Consider the following 23,981-nt stretch of genomic DNA (forward strand, 5'->3'; position numbering starts at 1 on the left):
CTAGGGATGGTGGCTCATGCCGGTAATTCCAGCACTTTAGGAGGCTGTGGCAGAAAGATCACTGGAGGCCAGGAATTTGAGATCAGCAAGAGCAAAATAGTGATACTCCCATGTCTATATATATGTGTGTGTGTGTGTGTGTGTGTGTGTGTGTGTGTGTGTATATACTTATTTTTAATTATCTGGGCATGGTGGCTTATGCATGTAGAGCCAGCTAGTTGGGAGACTGAGGCAAAAGGATGGCTTGTACCCAGAGCTCAGGGCTGCAGTGAATTATGACCACACCACTGCACTTCTGCCTGGATGACAGACAAAGACCGTATTTCAAAAAGACACAAAATAATGAATCCTGTAAATAAGGATTCAATGCCATAAGCCTTTCCTTAGACTGCAAATGTTTCAGGACAATTTGAATTGCATTTTAAGAAGTCATGATTCTTGGGGTAAAGGCCATAGAATACAGCACCCAGAAATAAATCCACATATTTAAAGCCAACTGATTTTGGACTAAGGTGCCAAGAACATACATTGGGGAAAGGACAGTCTCTTCAAATGAATGGCACTGGGAAAACTAAATATCCATATGGGGAAGAATGATACTAGTTTCCTCTGTAACATCATATAAAAAAGAAACTCATAATCAATTGAAGACTGAAATGTAAGGCCCCAAATTATCAAACTACTGTAAGTAAATATAGGGAAAATGCTTGAGGACATTAGTCTGCACAAAGATTTTTATGGGTAAGACATCAGAAGCATAGGAAAAAACAAATGATAGACCAATGGTAGTACATTGAGCTAAAGAGCTTCTGGCCAGCAAACAACTGAGTGAAGAGAAAACCTGTAGAGTGGGAGAAAATATTGTCAACTATTCATCTGATAAGGGACTAATATGTAAAATGTACAAGAAACTCAAACAACTTGACTGTTAAAAAAAAAAATCTGAGTTCAAAATCGAACAAAATATCTAACTATACTTGTTTTTAGAAAAAAGAAATACAAATAGCCAACAAATAAATTTTTAAATGTTCAGTATCATTAATCCTCAGGGAAATATAAATCAAATCTACAATGTGATACAATCTTGCTTCAATTTGAATACATTGCTATCATTGAAAAGATATAAAAATAACAAATGCTGGTGAGGCTCCAGAGAACAGGAAACTCTTACATGCTGTTGGTGGGAAGGTAAATTAGTGCAGCCACTACAGAAAACAACACGAGTTTTTCTCACAAATCTAATAATGGGACTGCCCAGGGACCCAGCAACCCCACTACTGGGTATTCAGGCAACAGAAAAGAAAACAATAGATCACAAGGATACCTGTCCTCACATGTTTATTGTAGCACTATTCACAACAGCTAATGTATCAAATCAACCTATATGTCCACCACCAAATGAATGGACAAAATCCTGTGGTACACATACACAATGGAATACTATTCACCATATAAAGGAATTAAACCCTGTTATTTGTGGCCACGTGGATCAGTCTGAGGGATGTTATGTTAAGTGCAGATAAATACTGCACATTGTCACTCATGTGTGGGAGCTGAAGAAAAACTGAGGGCTGGGTAACATGGCTGATGCCTGTTATTTCTTAGCACTTTAAAAGACCAAGGCAGGAAAATCACTTGAGGCCAAAAGTTCCAGTGCACCCTGGACAACATAGGGAGACATCTCTACAAAGTCAAAAATCAGACAGGTGCAGTGCTGCATGCCCATAATCCCAGCTGCTCAGGAGGCTGAGGTGTGAGGATCATGTGAGCCCAAGAGTTTGAGGCTACAGTGAACTATGATCAAACCACTGTCTCCAATCTGGATGACTACAGTTGTCCAGAGCCCAGACTACACTAGAAAAGTCCTGTCTCTTAACAACAACAAAAAAGCTCACAGAAGTAGGAGAGGGGAGGCTGGTTAATGGATAGAGAATTACAGTTAGATAAGAGGAATGAGTTCCGGTGTTCTGTGGTATTGTGGGGTGAATATGGCTATGATTTATAGTATGTTTTTTAAAAGCCAGAAGATTTTGAATGTTCATAATTCAAAGAAATGAAAAATGACTGAAGTAGTAAATGTGCTAGTTAGCTTGATCATTACACACTATGTACATGTATCAAAATGTCACTCTATGGCCATAATTATGTGTGTGTGTGTGTGTGTGTATATATATATATATATATATGTCAATTAGAACAGAAGCGAGGCTATATTCATCCCATTTAAAAACAGAATATGGGCCAACCTTATTGACTTCCTTCGAATGAATAGAATGCAGTAAAAGGGATGCCATGTGGCTTCCCTATCTCAGACTGCTTTCCCTTCGAACTCAGCCCCCAGATTGTGAGAGAGATCAGGCCACAAAGACAGCCTGGCAGTGCCAGGGTCAGTGTTCATGCTGCCTGCCCCAACCAAGGTTCCAGCCAATGGCCAGTATCAGCCATCAAACACGTGGGTGAGCAAAGCTTCAGACGATTCCATTTCCCCAAATGATCAGCTGTTCCTAGAGAAGCTGAGGGAAGCAGAGACAAGCTCTCCTGGCCAAGCTTTTTCCAAACCACAGGTTCATGAACAAACGAAATGTTTTTCTTGTAAGTCACAAAACTCTGGGTAATTGTTAGAAAAATAAAGGACAGGAAACATAACTTGTGTAGCAGAAAAGAGTCTCCTTTAAAGTAGGATCTAATAAATGTTGAGATTTATTCACTGATGGCAAACATTACTGAGAAGCAGCAGATAACCAGGAGAAAGACAGAAGCTGCTGAGGAGGAACTTTTCCTAAAACCCCCTTCAATTATGAGCTCTGATAACAAGGCCAGGGTGTCTCCTTACAATTTCCCCTCAAGTTAGGAGACCAGACTGGGAAGCAAGAAGACATATGATTTGAGAAACAACTAGAAATACTTGGTTACATAACCAAAATCAGACATTTACCTGATTTCAATGAACTAAAATCCTAAAAGAAGAAGCTTTGAGTATTTATTAATCGATCTAGTGTTCAATTTTCATTTTCCTTTTCTCAGTGAGGAAATAAGGAGAACATTATGGAATGATTTTTAGTCTTCAAAGAAGTAAAATAAACAGCACGCTTTGAGTGCTAAGACATCAAATGCAATTTCTCCTTCACCTTACTTCAAGCTTGTTTGTATGGAGGAGTTAAGACCATCCCATCTCTATGTTATGCCACAATGTGTCTCTATAGCACACTCTGAAATTTCAAAAGTCAAAATACTAATCTACTATGTGTCTCTCATAAACTGCCTGAACATTACCTGATTTTGAAGTGCTGCACTCCTAAGACGTTTTCTTGGAATGAATTAAACTTTATATTCCAAGAATCGTCTACTGAGCTAGAAAGCAGAGCTGTGCATCTCTGTTTCAGCAAAAGGAGGTCAATACAGGGAACTGTGGTTTCTGAGAATGCAAGATTGGCACCAAGAAAAGTATTAGCCACAGTGCTACCCGAGAGAACCGGCTACCAGGTGGAAAGAGGATCTGCGAACTGAAAGATGATGACTTCACTTGATTTCCACTGAGGAAAGCTGGCAGCTCAGACTTAAACTTCTCCTTCCTGGATGGTAGACAGCTATGGAAGATTCTGTGAAGTACAATGAATTAGCAAAACATAATGCACTAAATATTAGACTATGTCAGCATATCCTGTGATCAAAACTTTCCGCAAATATAACTATAGAGGGAGGCAATGGAAAAGAGACTAAAGGTTGGAACGGAGAAAAAAAGAAATCAAGTGTGTCTTGTAAGCCTGACTTCCCATCATGTCTTAGACTAAGTAAGGTATAAGCTGGCCAGAGACATCTTCGAGACACAAAAAGTGAAGTTAAAGATATTCCACTAAATTTAATTTTTATTATGACATAAGACATCTGGTAATATGCAATATGATGGAAAAAAACTCCTCATTAAATTTGATTTGGCCTTGGCATAAGAATAGACATAAACAAGCTAAGAGTTGATAATCTAAAAATAAACTTGCACATTTACAGTCAATTGATTTTATACAAGGTTAACAAAAGAACAGAATGGGAAAAGAATAGTCTTTTCAACAAATGGTGCTGGGAAAACTGGGTATCCATATGCAAAAAATAAATAAAGCTGGACCAGATATCTTATTTAAAAATTAACTCAAAACAGTTAACTGTAACAGCTAAAACTATAAAACCCTCAGAAGAAAACCCTGGCATAAATCTTTGTGACTGCATTTCGCAGTGTTTTCTTAGCTATGACTCCAAAGGAAAAATGGATTCAATGGACTTCAAAATTGAAAACTGCTGTGCCTGAGAAGACAGTATCAAGAAGTGAAAAGGTAAGACACTGAGTAGAAGAAAGTATTTGAGAAGCATATATCTGATAAGGGACTTACATATATAGGACATATAAAGAATGTCTGCCATTCATAAACAACAAGATAACCCAATTTAAAAAATGGGCAAAGATTTTGAATAGATATTTCTGCAATGTTATGTGCAGATAAGGGAACCTGGACTTGTCTTGCCTGGACATGCCGGTAGAGGACTGGAGGCCTACAAGCACTGGCGGGATGGGGAGGAGTCACCAGGAATTCCCACCTTATGCAGGGGAGGAGCCTGACCACTTCCGCTCATGTGCTCCTGGTATTCAATTGTGAGGTGGAAACCTGTTTGCAGGACCCCTCTCTTTGCTGAGCACTTTCCTTTCACTTAATAAATTCTGTCCTCCTCACCCTTCAATGTGTCTTCATGCTTAATTTTTCCTGGTCATGACAGAAGAACCCAGATTTAGCTGAACTAAGGAGCAAAAACTCTGCATCAATACCTGCTACAGCACAGATGCAGCATGAAAAATTATGCTAAGTGAAATAAGCCAGTCACTGTAGACCGCTTGCTTTTTATTTCAGAGGCTTATAGGCAAATCTATACAAAGAAGGTGGGTGGTTCCCTAGGGCTGAGGGAGGAAGGGGAAACTAGTGAAGATGGCTAAATAATGTGGGGTTTGTTTTTAGGGTGATGAAAATGTTCTAAAATTGATTGTAACGAGGACTGCAGAACTCTCTCAAAATATGAAAGTGAATGAATTGTATATTATAATTAGTGAATTGCATGGTGTGCTCATTATTTCTCAATAAACCTGTTATCCTCTGCCCAAAATTAATTTGGTACTAGTGATTTTGGTACTAGTGATTTGGAGACAGATGTTGCTTGGTTTCAGATCACTGGCCAGAGGTCAAGGCCTAAGAGAATCAACAGCATGTCCTTTTTATAGAAAAAAGGATTCATGTTTTGAAAACTATTCTTTTCATTAGTATCAACTCAGTAAAATTAAATGAAAAATCTTTCTTTCACTGCTTAAAGCACTGAGAGATTTATATTGAGGAATAAGACCTTGTTTTCTTTGGCTCCAATTTCTATCCACAGGGTCTGGGAATCACACACTTCAAACTATAAAATCTCATCAGATGGGTTTTATTAACTCTTATAATGTGGCTCACTTTCTAACCCGATTCCGGTCCAGCATCACAGAGAGAAGAAGCTGAAGGAAATAAAAATATTTAACCCCTAAATATATTTTTGACATATTTTGAAATGGCCGCTGCAGGGCCAAGAGATTGAAATGGCCCTCATTAATGTAGCCCAATCTCTCCCCTTCTAGGTCTTCCCAGTTCTGGGGAAGATTAACTAAGAGCCTGATGCATTTAAAATCTGAAAAGATATATTTATCCTCTATTTTCTCAACATATTTTGGCAGAATTTGGGTTTTCTCATTATTAATATTTTCCCAAATTATGTGATTTTTGATCCCAAAACTGATTTAAAATTACCGTATGTTGGAATGTAAATTACTCTATTATAAAGATACATGCATTTGTATGTTCACTGCAGCACCGTTCACAACAGTAAAGACATGGAATCAACCCAAATGTCCATCAGCGATAGACGGGATGAAGAAAATGTGGTATATATACACCATGGAATACTATGGAGCCATACAAACGAATGAGGTCATGCTCTTTGCAGGGACATGGATGAACTTGAAGCCGTTATCCTCTGCAAACTAATGCAGGAACAAAAAAACAAACACTGCATCTTCTCACTTTTAAGTGGGAACTGAACAATGAGAACACACGGACTTGGGGAGGGAAACAACAAACACTGGGGCCTGCTGGGGTCAGGAGGGAGAGCATCAAGATCAATAGCTAATGCCTGTGGGGCTTAATATCTAGGTGATGGATTGATAGGTGCAGCAAACCACCATGGCATGGCACACGTTTACCTATGTAACACACCTGCATGCCTTGCTCAGGTAATCTAGACCTTAAGATAAAATAATTTTTTTAAAAGAAATTACCTTATGGTTTAGCTTCTTAATCAGAATATCCATTTTCAGTTTATCTGTTTTTAAGTCTCCATGGAAACCAAAGTCTTCATTTCCAAATACATATAACATATTTATTGTCCTTTCCAGGAGTTTCTTATATCTGCAAAAATGTACATAGTTAGTAAGTCAAGTGTTTTTAAGAGTAACTATTTAATAATTGTTTAAAAAGATGTTATGTTATGGCATATCAAAGAAACAAATCTATAAGCTATGATCCTTTCAGTTTCAACTGAACATAGTTTGAAAGCATTCTATATGAAATTACAATCTTAGATAAATAATATGAAGAATAATTTATGGCATATATAGCAGGTAAAGTGATATTATAACCATACATTTTGTTTTGTTTTGTTTTGAGATGGAATTTCACTCTTGTTGCCCAGGGCGACGTGCAATGGTGTGATCTCGGCTCACTGCAACCTCTGCCTCCTGGATTCAAGTGATTCACCTGTCTCAGCCTCCCAAGTAACTGGGATCACAGCCGTGTACTACCATGCCTGGTTCATTTTGTATTTTTAGTAGAGATGGGGTTTCGCTGGTCAGACTGGTCTTGAACTCCTGACCTCTAATGATCTACCCACCTTGGCCTCCCAAAGTGCTGGGATTACAAGTGTGAGCCACCACACCTGGCCTAACTACACTTCTTGTAAATAAACTATTCATATCCATGTTGGTATGCTAAGTAAAATAACCTATTACTAAATATAAGCCATAACCCAGAGATGAGTAACCAAGATAAAAAAGTAAAACACATATGTTTGAAAAAGACACAAAAATACATTTTGACACCCATTGACCGCAGTCTATAAGAAGAGAAAAAAGTACACACAAAAAGCATCAAGGAGATCGTTCAATGTAGAAAAAGAGAAGAAAACATCTTTAGTATCTGAGTTGAGGAGAAAAAGGAAACAGGCCGTTTTAGAAAAAGGGAAAGGGGCAGAGAGATGTGTGATGATTTACAGACTTTGAAGAAGAGATCTAGAGATCTTTGCTGACATGATGTCAACAAAACGAAAGAGATACAAAACCATGTAGAGAAAGGCAATGTCAGAAAAATGTCAATTAGATTCAAAAACAAACTTAAGTGCTCAGTAAATAAATAGAGAAGTAGCTGTGTTCAGGGCTTCAAAGACACATTCCATTAAAAAAAAAAAGTGATCAAAACGTGAATGCTCATTTTACTTTTTCTTTAGGTTTTACATATATTTATATATATATGAAATTTATTTATGTAAAACAGAAGTTTTATAACATGTATACTTCATGTATACAACGGAGGTACCGTGTAAAATGAGTAAACTTCCAATATGTTTTATATCTAAAAGAAAAAGAAAGAAGCAGAAACAAAATATAAGCTACATATCAAGGTAAATTTTGATGTAAAAGAATGACACAAATAGGTCTTTAAAGAATTTGAATGCAGCAGAGGATACTACAAAGGGAAGAAAAAATGACCACAGACAGCAAAAATATCTTCAGAAATCAAAATTCAAGCTAGATAATGAAGCGTGTACTTGACATTACTTGTCCAAGGCTTTGTCATTGTTTTCAAAACCATTAAAGAGTAAGTGGCCAGGTGCGGTGGCTCACATCACTTTGGGAGGCTGCAGCAGGCAGATCACGAGGTCAGGAGTTCGAGACCAGCCTGACCAACTTGGAAAAACCCTGTCTCTACTAAAAATACAAAAATTAGCCAGGCATGGTGACACACACCTGTAATCCCAGCAACTCAGGAGACTGAGGCAGGAGAATTGCTTGGAGGCATAGGTTACAGTGAGCCAAGATCGGGCCTTTACACTCCAGCCTGGGAGACAGAGCCAGACTCTGTTCTCCACCAAAAAAATAATAATAATAAAATAAAATAAGTATAATATTTTGGCTTCAAAAAACTTTCACCTTGCCCCAGCAGCTCAGCTGACTCCCGCCCCCACGACGCAGATGCCTATAAAGTTGTGTTGTGAGCTTGTAAAATACATTTCAAAATAGAATTCGTTTAATTATGAAAATACAGACATAACATGAATTTGTATCTAGGTTTTAGTCAAGTAAAATTAGAGTTAAATCAATTAATAAATGGTTAACATGTTCTACAATAGGAAAACCTTACCCAGTTGCCTCTTGTTCTAATTCATGATTTTTCTTTCTTACTCGATTCACATTACATTCCAGTGATGATATTAACTCAACAAGTTTTCTTAATTCTTCCTTTTTTTCTTCAGTCTTAAAAAAAATGTTTAAAATTATTTTTGTAAAATCTAGAGACCCTCTTTTATCTCAAATATCTTTCTCATAAGTGGATGAGTAATACTTATTTAGGCAGGTGTATAAAGTGCATTTTATAAACCCGATGCCAGGAAGGGCAGATTTCAAAAATAGTAATTTTTCTTAATATTGCTAAAAATGATTCATACTTTCATCATTATCTTTTCTGAAATTTAAACTGCCAACAATCTTTGTTACAAATGAGGGTTTTTAAACATAAAATACTAAGGGTTAGTAAAAAAAAAAAAAAAAAAAGTAGTAGTTATATATTTACATTTAGTTTTTAAAGATACTCTAGAAACATTGTCATTAATATTTAAGATATTCCAAGTTTTCTTAAATTATGTCTTACTAACACGATTTTTAGAAAACTCTTATCTAGTTCCTGTTACATTTTTGATCCTCATCTGTCTTCAGGCTGAGCTAAATACTGTCATTCTAAGTATTCACCCATAGGTTTCAGTTTTTCTCTTTCTCTTAACCACTTCTCTTTAAATAAAGTTTATTTTTTCTATAATAAACAAAAGCACAACCTTTGTCTACTTTTTGTGGCTTTTCTATTACCCTGTTTCTCCCCTTCCATTGGACTCTATGACACATGGTCTCATCCAGAAATCTATTTTTCATCACTTATTGTGTTTTTTATACTGAAATCTGATTTTTAATAATTCCAATAAAAAACTCCAAGGGTCGTCAAGGACTTTACTCCGCTTTACTCAGCAGCAACTGCGAGCGGTGACCAAATCCTCCCTCTGCTCCTCTGACCCCACTTCATTTCTAAATGCAGCAACCTGTGTTGTTCAGCTCTACTCCTTTCTGGTTTTTGTTTTGTTTAGTTTTTGTTTTTTGTTTTGAGATGGACTCTCCCACTGTCACCCAGGCTGGAGTGCAGTGGCATGATCTCGGCTCACTGCAGCCTCCACCTCCTGAGTTCAAGTGATTCTCCTGCCTCAGCCTCCCAAGCAGCTAGGATTACAGGCATGTGCTACCATACCTGGCTAATTTTTTGTATTTTTAGTAGAGACGGGATTTCACTATGTTGGCTAGACTGGTCTTGAACTCCTGACATCATGATCTGCCTGCCTTGACCTCCCAAAGTGCTGCGATTAAAGGCATGAGACACCACACCCGGATGCTATTTCACTTTTTAAATTCTCTTGGGACTCTGAAAAACCTCAAAACTTTGACCTAGATTCCCTAATCTACATTTCCAGCTCTGACCTTTCTCTTGAGGCCTCTTCCTTCTAGTACACATATTATAGACCATATTCTCAACCACACACTCATACGTTGCTACTTGGTGCAGATGACTTCTGTAGATAGTGAATCTTGTCTATTTTACATTGGTTCTTATTGATGCTACTTTGAGTATACTGTTATTTTCTAATCTCAAAGAGGGACTATCTCACTGTGACGATACTGACCAGTATACTTTGTCCTTTCTTTCTTTCTTTTTTCTTTTTTGGACCAGTATACACTGTTTTTCTTTGTTTTTCATTTTTTGTTGATATGAAGTCACACTGTGTCATCCAGGCTGGAGTGCAGTGGTGCCATCTTGGCTTTCGGCAACTTCCACCTCCTGAGTCCAAGTGATTCTCCTGCCTCAGCCTCCCAAGCAGCTGGGACTACAGGTGCACACCACCACACCTGGCTGATTTTTGTATTTTCAGTAGAGACAGGGTTTCACCATGTTGGCCAGGCTGTTTTTGAACTCTTGACCTCAGGTAACCCACCCACCTTAGCCTCCCAAAGTGTTGGGATTACAGACATGAACCATGGCACCCAGTCCTTGTTTTCTTTTATAATGAAAACTTTCCCATGAGAATCAGATTATCAATTGTTTGCCTTTGTTTTCTTTTAAAGAATTTCCTTTTCCATAGAGATGTGGCATGATGAAAGTCTTGTTCTAAAGCTTCTTTCAGGGGGACACTCAACTATATCATTGGCAGCTCCAGTCAAGCAGAGGTCTCCCTGCTTCCCAATTGAGATTCCTCATCTCAAAATGGTATCCACCAAATGTCTTAATCCAGGTAGTCTCTTGCTTAGAAATTCATGAAATAAGAACCTTCTTGAGAAGTTAGAGGCTATTGATGGAAATGGTTTAAAGCTGCCCCTTATTACATGTTTTACACTCAAGGCAGACATCAAGTGGCTAATAATTCTATGCCTGATGTCTAACTCAATTCTATGGGAATCTATACAGAACGTTTTACTTATGAGACAGAGTCTCGCTCTGTTACCCAGGCTGGAGTGCAGAGGCTTGATCACCACTCACTGCAGTCCCAATATTCCAAGTTCAAGTGACCCTCCTACCACAGCCTCCCATTGTAGCTGGGACTACAGGCATGCACCACCATGCCTCAGTAAGTGTTTAAATTTTTTTTTTTTTGAGACAGGGTCTCACTATATTGCTCTGGCTGGTCTCAAACTCCTGGGCTCAAGCGATCCTCCTGCCTCAGCCTTCTAAAATGCTAGGATTACTGGCATGAGTCACCTCCCCCAACCAGGTGTTTAACTGGGGACTAACATGAAGCCCTTAGAAGAGCACGTGGAACATAGTGAGCTACATAAAATATTTGCTATTAGTATAATAATTCTATCTGTATATCTTAACAAAATTGTGTATGTTAGGCAGGTGGCATGCCAATGGAACTAGTCTCCTATAGCTGCACTCAATCATTCTTCTCACCACTGAGAGCTGCAGCAAATGGGGGGCATAAAATTTATAACTGACTTTTCTATCTGTGCGACTCAGTAGGCAATGACTATGTATGTACTACAATGTAAATAGCGCCTCCTGGATTGAATAGTGTGTAACTGACATGACCAGCAGAGACAGGCTAAAGACACTGAGCTGGAAAACCCTAGGCTCTATTGCTAAATCGAGGTTCCTGAATCAGTTCCCTCTGAGCAACTGTTGCTGTGGTGCTGCCTTCACAAGCCGTCTGCTGAGCACTCAGATTGAGGGGCTGTGCTATCGTTCCTCAGACAAGCTGCAGCCAGAACTGTTCAGCTGACAAACTGGTAGCAGTCCAGAAATACAGTTCTGGATGCGGAGTGAAAAAAGGCCAATTTAGATTCCTTTTCATAGTGAGAAAAACATAAACATGGATTTGAACGATTCTCCTCTATTAGACTCATTGGTTTAGACTTGATATTTAATTGCTAAAAATACATTTAGAATATAAACCTTACTGTGTCAAAGTCTCAAAGAAGAAATAATTGGTATGGTATAAAGTACTTCGTTGTGTGTTAAAATCTTCTAAGCTAAAATGTTTTCAATTTATGCAAGGATAGGTGGCATACATATTATATATTATTCCCCCATTAAGCACATTTATAATGAGACAAAATTATCTTCCATAAAAAAGCCATGTAAAATTAAGGACTAAGTTTTTCTGCACAGACTAGACAACAATTGCTAACACATAAGGTCAATGAGAGTCAGAACAGTCATAGAAAAATTCATGAAACAAAAAATCGTCTGCCAGGTCTGATGAATGAGGCTAGATAAACAGAAACTGAAAAGGCAGAAAGGATAGCATGAGCAAGACAAGTGCTGAAATCTGCCCAATTAACTCTGAGGATAAAGTTCAATGGCAGGAAAATAAAAACACATGTCCACATAATAACCTGTAAGTGAATGTTTGCAGCAGCATTTTTCATAATCGCTAAAAAGTGGAAACTAACCTAAAGATCCATCAACTGATGAATGAATGGAAAACCAGTATAGTCATGCAATAGAATATCATTTAACTATAAGAAGAAATAAACTACCAGTGTGTGCCAAAATGTGCATGAATTCTGAAAATATTATGCTAAGTGAAAAAGCCAGTCACAAAGGACTACAGATTGTATAACTCTATGTATATGAAATACACAGAACAGGCCAACCTGTGGAGACAAAAGTAGATGGTGGTTGCCTATAACAGGGGTAGGTGAAGAGACACGGAGGAAGGTTGCAGTCATGCTTAGGAGATGTGGGGTTGCTTTTCAGGGTGATGAAAATGCTGTGAATATACTAATAATACTGAGTTGCACATTTTAAATTGTTGAACCATCTGATGTGTGAATTATATCAGTGAAACTGTTTTTAAAATCCAATGGCAGGACCAAGATAATTTTATCAACTCTCAATTTTTGATGTACATACTATATCAAATCTAAATATTTCTACAGTTTTATAGTATATTTTAAATAAAAGATAAAGAAAATGCCTAACTTTTCAAATGGTTTGTAAAAAACCTAAAATACGTACATTTCAAAGACTAGTATAGTGGCCTTTCTGTACAAGTTAACCTAGAATCTGTGAAATAAATAGACACAGATTCTATGTTCATTCACAAAAGTGAAGAAATAAGATAATTTTCTGGAACATTCCATTAAACATTCTCCTCTGATTTAATCTGGCGTGCCTCATCAGAGCAACACAAAAATTACTTAAAAATACTGTTTAACAGGAGAAAAGTCAATTTTCTGTGAGGAATGATGTATAATTCTCAACCTTACCAAGGGCATGTGTTGCAAGAGAAAAGGTATACAATGGTTTTTCAAAATGGTAGAATGAAAGTCACAATATAAAAGAAAAGTACATTATAAACATAGTAAAATGGAAATAATTAATTATAATTAAAACACAAAAGCTTCTGCCAAAATTAGTATCCTAAAACATGTTATATAATTCAATCAGCTGCAGAATAACTGTCGACATGTTAAATTTCATACATACTTGACTTTTCACTTGAAATAATTTCTTCTTTGAGGCCTGTGTCTCATCCAAATTAATGTGACAACGTGATGTACCTTCCAGTGGAGACTCTAACATAGTTAATTTTTTAAGGGAATCAGCTACTTCTCGTTGAAGTTGTCTCACAACCACCCGATAAAATAATTTTGTTACTGATTTTATTAATTGCCTTATTATTAAATTATGTTAATACTATTGAACTCTAACGTACCTACTTTGAAAATTATCACCACACACATTAATTCACCTTCTTTTCATCACATGTACACACTTTTATTTATTACTGAATTCAGTGAGGAATGCAGAATGTGTTATCTTCCTGCCTAATTCGTATTCTTACTTACGCAACAGACTCATCCCACCATTCAATCATCTTGGAAGCTCAACTCAACCTCAAAGTTCCTAACATATTTCATCACCTGTTCAAATCCTTCTAACAGATTCCTATCTCAGAATAAAAGTAAAATTCCAATGACCTTTGAGGCCCTAGGTAAACAGGCCTCTACCTCCCTCTCTGACTTCAAGCTCCTACAACTCCCTCTGTAATTACTCCATTCCCACTGTATGTGAAGCCTGCCACCCCTCTTTCGTTTGAAAATGGGGATCTAATGCCTAACTCATAAATCACAGGCAGCTACAGTATCTTTGTACTGGACAAAGTTATATTCAAATGATAGTCATTGAGCTTTGAAATAAAAATTATGAGTTAATTATTAATAAAAATATTCAAAGTAAACTATAAATTCCAGTGGGAAGACTAAACCAAATACGGTTTTGCTAAAATTTACCACGTTTATCCTAAATTATGATTTTATAACAAGTAGGTGCCCTTAAAACATTATGTGGTCACAAAAATATGTAATTTGACATATTTTCAGATTTGTTAATATGAATAATAACAAAGCTATAGCAACTAAAATATATTAAAAGCTACTTAAAGCAAGGTATGACAAGACACAGCAATGCACTTCAGTTCATCTGGGAAATCTAGAATTAAGTGTCAAAATCACTTAATTAAATTGTAATTTGAAAAGACTCATTTCAGGTGTAAACATTTCCATTTATACCTTCATCATGGTCTTAACATGTGGCAACATAAAGACATTAAAATTATTTAACCAGTACAGGACTATCTACCTGAAAATATGACTCTGTGCCTAATACAGTTTTGCAGGTGACACAATGTCTTTTCTCAAAGTAAATCATCTCTCACCTCTACCTTTTATTTCCTAGAAACAAGGTGTGTTTCTAAGCTGATGGAGTAAACACATTTTGCCTTTTATGTTTTCTTATTAAAACAGCTTTGTTGAAATATCATTTACATACTACATCTGTTTTAACTTAAGTTAAACGAGTTTTAGTACATTTACTAAGTTGTGCAGCCATCTCTACAATCCAACTTTAGAGCATTTCCATCACTGCAAGATCCCTCACGCCCTTTAGCGGTCATTACCAGCTTCCAGCCCCAGCCCTTCGCAAACAGTAATCTACTTTATGTCCCTATACATTTCTCTTTTTTGGATGCTTCACGTAAATGGAATTATACAATATGGTAAACACACTTTTCATCTATTGATTTTTATATTCAACTAGGTTCAACATGTATCCAGAACCAAATGTTTACATTTTCTTTCTAGAAGTTTGAAAATATTTCTCTTCCTTGATACTTACTACTCTTTCTGCTTTCTCTCTCTCATATCGAAAGAGACTTTCTTTTAAATGATCATAGTCATTCATTAGCTTCTTATTTTTCTCTTCGAGGAGGAGGTCTTTCTTTCCACTCTCAATAGAACCTCTTTGGATATTAATTACTCTCTCTTTATGATCCTCTTTCTGATGATCAATATCTAGTTGCTGTTCAAGACACAGATTTTCACGCTGGAGTTGACATATCCTTTCTTCCACACAGTTCCACTCTCCAGTGGAATTACTCACTTTACCTTCTGCATTTTGATACATCTCTTTCATTTCCTTTATTTGCTGCTGGGTTTGGCTTAGGTCGTTTTGTAGAGTTTCTAAATCCAATGGCTTTGTTCTGAGAGTATCTCTTGTCTTAGGGAACTTATCTTTTAAGGTATTGAATTTAATTTGCGTTTTAGAAAGTTGTTCAGTGAGAAACTCATTCTTATCTTCAACTTCGGAGATATCAGAACTCATTTTTTCTTGCACAGAAATGTCTTGTGTGTTCTGTAAGGTAAGTTTTAGGTTTCTTTCTGTGTTGCTTTCTTTTTTCTTCAGCAGTTCGGAATTGAGCCTTTTATTCTCAGCTTTGAGATCTTTCAGCTCTTGTTGATCCTGGAATGCTGTTTTTGTTATTTCCTCATTGAGTTTTATACTCTTTTCAAGGGCAGCATTTCTTTCCTTAACAATTTTAATGTCCTTAAGATATTCATTTTCCTTTTCCAAGTTGTCATTTTTCATTGTGAGTATTTCCTGCCTGAGTATAGCAATATCTGTCTTCAAAATGCAATTTTCATCCATCAGATCTTCCGTTTCTTCATGAGTATGAAAATCCTAAATAAAATAAAAGAAAGTTTTAGCTAGTACTCCATAAAATAACATATCGTGATTACCTCTGAAGCTGAAGAATAACCTGCACATCCGTACACTAAAAAGTTTACTGTCAGTGGATATCCAACAGGAGAAAAAGTTGAAGCAAAACTTTGAACCTTGTAGAGCATAAATTCCAAAAAGTTCAGAAATTTATTTAAAGTCAACGAGTTCATAAAAGTAAACACACACACACGCACACATGCACACCAGAGAATTTGTAAGAATATCAGAATTGGAAAAGCCTTTGCCTGAATTACAACAAACCCAAAAGCATAAATTAAAGCATTAACAAATTTGACTAAATTAAAATATATCAAATAATGCATTTACACTTTGATATCTAACCCTTACACCACCCTATAATAAGAACCTTAGTTCACACGTATTTGGACAGATAAAATTTCCCAAAGTTATTACAGTTCTGTTTCCCAGATAATATTCTATTGCAATTTGACTCTTTTAACACTTCTATAGTCAGTTATAAGAATTACATTTACTAAATCATAAATCTAGACATTATACTAGTCACTCCTATATACATTCATTGATGAACTCCTCTAGTTACTATAATTTTGAAAAAGAAAGGTTAAAAATATAAGCAAGCTACAGGATTTTCCCCAGGACTTGTGAGTCTATTTCTAGTTCTCCAACAGATCACAGTTACTTCTGTGGTGTAATTATATCAATACAAAATAAAACTTTTATTTTAAAACACCAACGGTAAAATAAGATAAAATTTATAGAGCTCTTCTTAGGATATCATGAGATTATTTGTGATTGCAATAATTTCTGTTTCTTCTTTATTTTATTTTAGGTACAGTAATCAATATGAAATAGGGAAGTACAAGGAACAATCTTCCTGGGAACAACATTTTTATCAATAGGTTATCACTAAGTATACATTATGGCATGTTATTGTTTGCAAAAGCACTTGGTAATAAAATAATATCCTATGTGGATGCCAAGACTTATAATAAATATTAATAATTGTACCTGTAAGTGTCATCATTCATTTTTAAAAGTGAGATAACATTTCTGATTTTAGACCTATTATAGTATATATTAAATCAAGTGGATATTATAAGTAAAATTGATAAATAATGCTTAAAATATAGAATTTTTACCAAAGATTGATTTACCTGATTTGGAGTACTTCTTGCAGTTTTTGGTTTCATCTCTAGTGACTGAACAGTCGGTTCAGGTTGTTTTGCTTCAGCTTCTTTCTTATGTTGTTTCTCTTTCCTGTCTAATTCTTCTCTATTTTTTTTGTACAGCATATTAACATTTATTTTTTCTTCATTTTCCTGTTTGAAGGTGCATCTGCAGATAAAGACATTTCTCTTAAAATGCATTTTGTTAAAAAATAAAGAGCTCATCTCTGCAGATGTTGTTTATCATCCTAATAAAACTTCCATGTTCTGGATTATTTTTCCTTTGCAGCTCTCAGATATTTAATTTCTCACTTCAACATCTTCCAAAGAATGCATATACTTGAAAAGTAGTAAGGAAAGGATATTCCGCTATAGTTTCTGTTACTAGTCACTCTAGTATATATTATAAAAAAGGATACTGGAGATTATTCAGTAAAGTTACATGTTCAAAATTACCTTTTTAAATCACACAATCATAATTACTCCATTATTAGAAAAGATTGTTTACAATCAACTACATTTTTAAAGTTACTATTTATTGACAAGTGTCTAAGTTCACTAGAAATAAAGTTTCATCTTTATGAAATATTGCAGGTACCTCTCCAAATGATTGACAGAGTAAGATGGAACCTTCAGCTGTCCCTCACACAAACTATATCTGCAGATGACTGTCAGCCAAAACTAGGCTAAAGAGTCTAACATCTGTTACCCCATATTTTTTATATTACTTTCTAAGTACTTTCAATTCACCTTGTTATTACATAGATTTTACATATTTATTAACCTATTGTTCATTATGTGTAATATATAATTAATATCCTTAATAAGTGTGTGTATGTTTACACAAGTTATGTTTTCCCGTGAAATCTAGTCCCAGAAATGGAGTTGTTGAGTTAAAGGGATGTCGGGTTATTTGAATTTTTGATACAAAGCACTAAGTTGCTCTTCGGAAATAATTTACCAATTTCATATACCAACGGTGTACGAGAATGCGTTTTTCCTCACATACGCCAACATTGGTAATTGCTTTTTAAATATCAGCATGACTTTTAAAAATATATCTTATTTTATGTTAATTTGCATTTTTCTGATTACCAGGCAGGACTAAATATCCCTGGTAAAAATATAAAACTTGTTATTCATAAGGAAGATTAGTCCAAATTTGCATTAGTGTATAGCACAATGACAATTACCTCCTGTTAAATACTGCTATAGGCAGCCAGGCAGGGTGGCTCACTCCTGTAAACCCAGCATTTTGGGAGGCCGAAGTGGGCAGAACATCTGAGGTCAGGAGTTCGAGACCAGCCTGGCTAACAGGGTGAAACCCCATTTCTACTAAAAATACAAAAAATTAGCCAGGCATGGAGGCACATGCCTGTAATCCCAGCTACTAGGGAGGCTGAGGCAGCAGAATTGCTTGAACTCGGGAAGCAGAGGTTGCAGTGAGCCGAGATCACACCATTGTACTCCAGCTTGGGAAAGAAGAGAGAAACTCCATCAAAAAAAGAAAAAGAAAAAGAAAAAAAAAATCCGTGCTCTAGGCTTACCTATCACGCTCTTCCTTCAGCTTCTTGGGAAACTGCTGAGGATGCATTTCCCCAGTCTTTCTTTGTTGGGGTAATCTGTCAGCAGCAGCTGTGCGATCACATAGATTTTCTGATACTGGTATTTTTTCACTTTTGTTTGTATTATTTCCTTCTTTGACCTTTAATAAAAGTAATATGAATAATAATTGTTATTATTTTATTCAATAAAAAGAACTTTTTCCCTGATTTTTTCACTTGATTCAGGTTAAATGTAATTTTTATCATAAAAGTATTTTGTGTTTACTTTAATTTTATCATTGTACATAATGATTATAATTATAAGGTACTCATCATTTTACCATTGAAATTTTTGCCGAGTCTGCTTATTTCTGTTTGAGTGAACAGAAGAATTTTACAAAATTTCAAAAAGGACTCTTCTCCATTTTGTGCTTTTATTCCCATCCACTCTTTGCTGCCTGATATAAATTTTTATGCTATCTGACTGGCAGAAACAGAGAAATAAAAAGACACAGGCGTAACATATGTCTTCTGTCTTTACCACCTGGATGTTACATGAAATAGCCAGATGAAGAGGATGTGACCTTGTGGGGCTTCAGGAACAGTAAAGAAGTTTCCCTTTTCTGCACTAAGCTATTCTTTTCCCCACTGTCTTTTATCTCTCTCTCTCTTTTTCTTTTTTCCATTTGAATCCTGGGATATCAAAAAAGTAAATGTGCTCCCTGAAGGATGGGAACCAAAGTTTGCCACAACACAAGAAGCAGAGTGAAACTGCTGAGTTTCTAGTGCAGAATTCTGGAAAATGCGATGCTTCCCAGATTTCACATTCAATTACCACAAAAGGTGACAGGTGGAATGTATATGGTCCAGTTATCAACTTTAGCCCCATTATCTACTGATAATGGGAGTCAAACCAACCAAGACCTATTAAATGTTTCATCCACATCTCCTAAGGTGGCATTCACTAGCATTTCATGGCACCAAATAACATGATACAACTCTATATTGCTGAATTACATAAAAGATCAATTTATCAAATTAGTCAGATATATTAAAAGTCTAACTTGAGCAAAGCAATTTAATGCCTCAGAGGGTGCAAAAAGCCTCATGTGCTTTTACTTTGAAAGAAGAAAATCTCTATCTTTAGAACACAATGTACAGAACTCAACTTCCTCCTAAAGAGTCAAAGGTTAAATTTTTGGCTGATAAATGATGCTTCTTATATGATCAAAATAATACATGCCAAAACTTACTATACTTTATTAAACAACATAAGGTCTGATTCAGCAGAAAAATTGGAAACTGGTGATTTTTTAAAATATGTGGAAGTATATATCTGTTTTCAAAAGTATTTGAAATAACCATGATGGGACTATAAGTTCAAACAGTTTGAGCTAAGCAGATAAACTTGCAGGCATGAAAACACATTAAACAGACTCATTTGGCTGGGAATATTCATTGCAACTCTCAAGGCGAGATGTGTTTTTGTGGCTCATCTCAGTCATTGCTTCCCTCCCATTGTATTCCCATTCTATTAATAAATAAATGTAACTCATCTCTAAATGAATACAGAAAAAAGAATCTAGGATCTAGAGCTTATTTCTTTAGCAATTTCTTTATGTTTATCTGGTTCAGAAGGTCTCTTGGTATACGGCTGAATTAGTTTCCCAGCCCATACGCCACTTGGAAGACTGAGAGTGAGACTTAGGTTGATTAATGAACAAACATTATGAGAACATTCTCCAGAAGCGTTATTTAGATAGCAGAACTAATCTACTTTGACACATAATTACACATTTAGATAACCCCGCTGTAACTGTACGCATGAGATTTTCTTGAATAGAAAATTTGACTACATCAAATAATTGATAAAGAGAAAAAAGAGAAGCAGCAAGTAAACCTCTGTCTTTTTGAAGTTGGAGTTTCTCTTTCTCCAAAGCCAGGAACTCTGCTTGTAACATGCCTATCTCATTCTTAAACCTTGGAATATCTTGCTGTAAGTCTCCTAGCTATATTTTTGATGTTTTTTCACTATGTGGCAGAGAATAACTCACATTTTATAATTCAAGATTCCTGCTTTTGTAGTTGTTAGCACTGGGATTGTCATATGGTGGCTTCTGGAATAAGCACTATATTGGTTTTCTGTTTTTAGAAGTATCTGTAGCAGCAGAAATACTGTAGCTTTCTATCTGAATCATATGCTTCATTTCTTTGGGGTGGGTAAACCACAAATCAAAAAGACTTTCGGGATCTCTAGACGGAGGCCAATACCTAATGTCTAATTTCCAAAGAGTGATATTCGGGTTTATATTTTTTGCTATTTGCATGTCAAACTCTTAATCATCTTTCATTTCAATCATAATTACTAGGTTCCTTAATTTTTTGGTGTCTGTATCATTAAAATTTTTTTCTTCATCTGTGTTAGAAACAAACTATGTGTCTGGTTTGTTATCATTTTTATAGTCTGATTTATTTTCATTTAAATGAAGCTTAGAAGATGACTGCTAAGTATATTTCAGGGACCTGGAGTGGGAATGGAATGAAAGACATTTGCCATGGGCCTCCTCTGTTCAGGTGCTGCCTGGAATGCCACAGAGTTAGGCCCTCCAGATGCGTCTTCCTCCTCACAATCATGGACATGACTCATCAGATCAGAGGGCACTCCTTTTTTGTTCATCCCTCTTTAGAGTTACTATGTAGAAGCTCTGCCTCAGGGCAAGCAATACTTTTGGAGTTTTCAAAACTTTCACCAATATTCAGCTTGAACTTGTTTGTAATGAATCTTAAAGAAAGTCCTGAATATACAGATATATTCCCGTTATCACAATTCTCACCCAGTTCTGGTTCTTGAGACCTTTTTTTTGGAAGGTGCAAAATGGAAAACAAATTTGCTTGTTTTGTTTCTCAGTTACTGTCTTTTCTGTTGGAGTGCATGTTTTAAAATTGGCTTTAATCAATTACAAACAAAGAAATGTTAGAAAATAATTAAAATTTAACTGATACTTAATCTATGTGTCGCTACTCTTATATGATGGAATTGTAACTAAAATGTGAAAAATAATTTGCCTTGGCTTAACATAGGAGAGAAACATGAACTGGCAAGCTGAACTCTCTGTGTTTGTTTGGACTGAACTTAATTCATTATGTGTTAAATCTACCAGAAATGAATTCAAAGATAGGTAGTATTATAAAAGATTCCTCTCTTACAAAGATTTTACCTCAGCATACCAGAAAGAGTGAGCCCCTACAGTGCACATATATTTCTGAAGAGTAACTAGAGACTAGGCAAACACTCAATTATTGAGAGCCAAACTGAACACCACTAAGAAAGAGAAGCAAAATTTTAAATTCCAATTCAAATGATATACTATGATAGTGTTATGTATCTAGATAGATTTTCTGCTTATATCCACTTCTAATATATTTTAAGTTCCACTAGTGATAGTGGATGGATTTTTTAAATTGTAGGAATATTTACTATGTATTTATGTTGAAATAAAGTTATCGTTTGTACCCTGACACCAAAAGTCCCATTCTGCAAGGTAGGATTCTCTTAATAGGCAACTGGGTTGACTTTTATGACCCCATTCATTTCCTGAACACAGACACTGAAGTCAACTGGCGACCACAAAACAGAATACATCTTTAAACTCGACACTGATGACCAGCAATATAAAACTGCAACATTTGAACCGCTGGCAATGATGACTCCTTTAGCACTAGTTTAGCTCAATGGCCATCATGGTTAAATTGTTCATAATTTCTATTCCTTAGTAATATGACTCAATATTTCATGTTACCTTCTGTATTAAGAGTAAGGTTATAAAAATAAAAGAAGATTTCTTGCCTCAATTCCAAGGGTAAAGACAACTATGAATTACTAGAGATAGTAAGAATATCTTAGGTTTTGTAACAGGTTAAAATGTTTTAAAAATTGAATATAAAATTATGATCCATTTGATTCTAAAGGTATATTCTAAAAGGTCATGTCATTTGGTCTATGCTTTCTTACTAAAGCAAAAAAAAAAAAAAAAAAGAAAACAATGTTAAACAAGAAACTTAAATTTTTATATACCTGTGGTTGCTTCTTTTTGCTTCTTTCATGCCTTTCTTGCTCCTCCTCTGAAGCCACTAGTAAGGCTTGTTCTGTTGACAAATTCATTGGTTTAGTTCAAATGAACTAAGAACAGTTAGATAAAGACTATAATCTTTATAAAAATAGAGAATAAAATTTCTTTGTATTATATATTTTGAGAGTTTAAATGAAGCTTAATGTTTACTGAAATATTTACTTCTTTAAGAAATACTTCTCATTATCCAAAACTTCAACAAACCACTTGGGGAGACACTAGGTATCACCAGGTTGAAGCCATACAAAATCTCAGGGTCACTTACAAATTGTTCCACCCAATATAAATAAACAAAGCTGTTGCAAACAAAACAAATTTTGAAATGCAGTCAAAATATACAATGTAACACTTTACTATAATTCATAACAGTATCTTTTTACAAACACTCATTGAGTTGGCAGTTACTAATAATTTGCAAAATTGTCATTGTTTATACCTTAATTAGTGTTCACCCCATTTTTTACATCACAAATGTTTTCCCCTACTATTCTGAAAAATTTATTTTCATCTTTTAAGACTCAGAATGTAGGCTGGCCATAATAGCTCACATCTGTAATCCCAGCACTTTGGAAGGCCACAATGGGAGAATTGCTCAAGGCCAAGAGTTTTAAGGCCAGCCTGGGAACCATAGATAACATTGACTCTACAAAAAATTAGACAGGTATGTTGATATGTGCCTGCAATCCCAGCTACTCAAGAAGTTCAGGTGAGAAGATCCCTTGAGCCCAGGAGTTTGAGGTTGCAGTGAGTCTCGATCACGTCATTGCACTCCACCCTGGGGCATAGAGTAAGAACTTGTCTCCAACAACAGAAAAAGAAAAAGAAAAAAGGCTCAGAATGCTGTGTGAAGTCTTCCTTCATTCTAGCTGTCTTTCTCCACACACACGTGTCTGCTTCATGGGCCTCCCTTAGTACTTTGGCAATTTTTCCAGTGTCACTTTACCACCTGAACTGCACATCATGTCTTTACTTGTTGATCCCCTTTGCTGCTAGGTTGTAGAGGACAATCTTTTGAATCATCTTTGTATAAACAGTCTTAACTTTACTAAATAATTAGTTATTGAGTTCCTGCTATGTGTTAAGCACTGGGGTATAAGGAAGGAAAACAAAAGCTGTCAGCGATGGCTTTCCTAAAGATCATGCATGAGCTGCGACTTAGAGAGTGAGGTTAGCCAGATTAAGTGAGGCAGAGGGCAGGAAAGGGTGAGCACATGCCAGGAA

At 35.8% G+C, this 23,981-nt stretch overlaps 1 protein-coding gene across 8 annotated transcripts in view; it reads right to left on the reverse strand.

The window, feature by feature from the left end:
* The window catches only part of LOC105467671 (putative ankyrin repeat domain-containing protein 20A2), a 79,666-nt gene that overhangs the window by 11,050 nt on the left and 44,635 nt on the right, over positions 1 to 23,981 (reverse strand). For 6 of the 8 annotated variants that reach the window (XM_071079798.1, XM_071079797.1, XM_071079795.1 and 3 more), the window contains 6 exons: positions 22,706 to 22,776; positions 18,634 to 18,791; positions 17,075 to 17,255; positions 15,054 to 15,896; positions 8,481 to 8,593; positions 6,344 to 6,473 (listed from right to left, as the gene is read on the reverse strand). In XM_071079798.1, coding sequence (XP_070935899.1) covers positions 6,344 to 6,473; positions 8,481 to 8,593; positions 15,054 to 15,896; positions 17,075 to 17,255; positions 18,634 to 18,791; positions 22,706 to 22,776 — 1,496 coding nt within the window. Of the gene's footprint in view, positions 1 to 5,470; positions 5,528 to 6,343; positions 6,474 to 8,480; positions 8,594 to 14,945; positions 15,897 to 17,074; positions 17,256 to 18,633; positions 18,792 to 22,705; positions 22,777 to 23,981 lie in introns of those variants that run through there. The other 2 variants (XM_071079801.1, XM_071079803.1) reach the window with 2 other exon arrangements.

Source organism: Macaca nemestrina, chromosome 15 (genome assembly GCF_043159975.1).
Source record: "Macaca nemestrina isolate mMacNem1 chromosome 15, mMacNem.hap1, whole genome shotgun sequence".
NCBI lineage: Eukaryota > Metazoa > Chordata > Mammalia > Primates > Cercopithecidae > Macaca > Macaca nemestrina.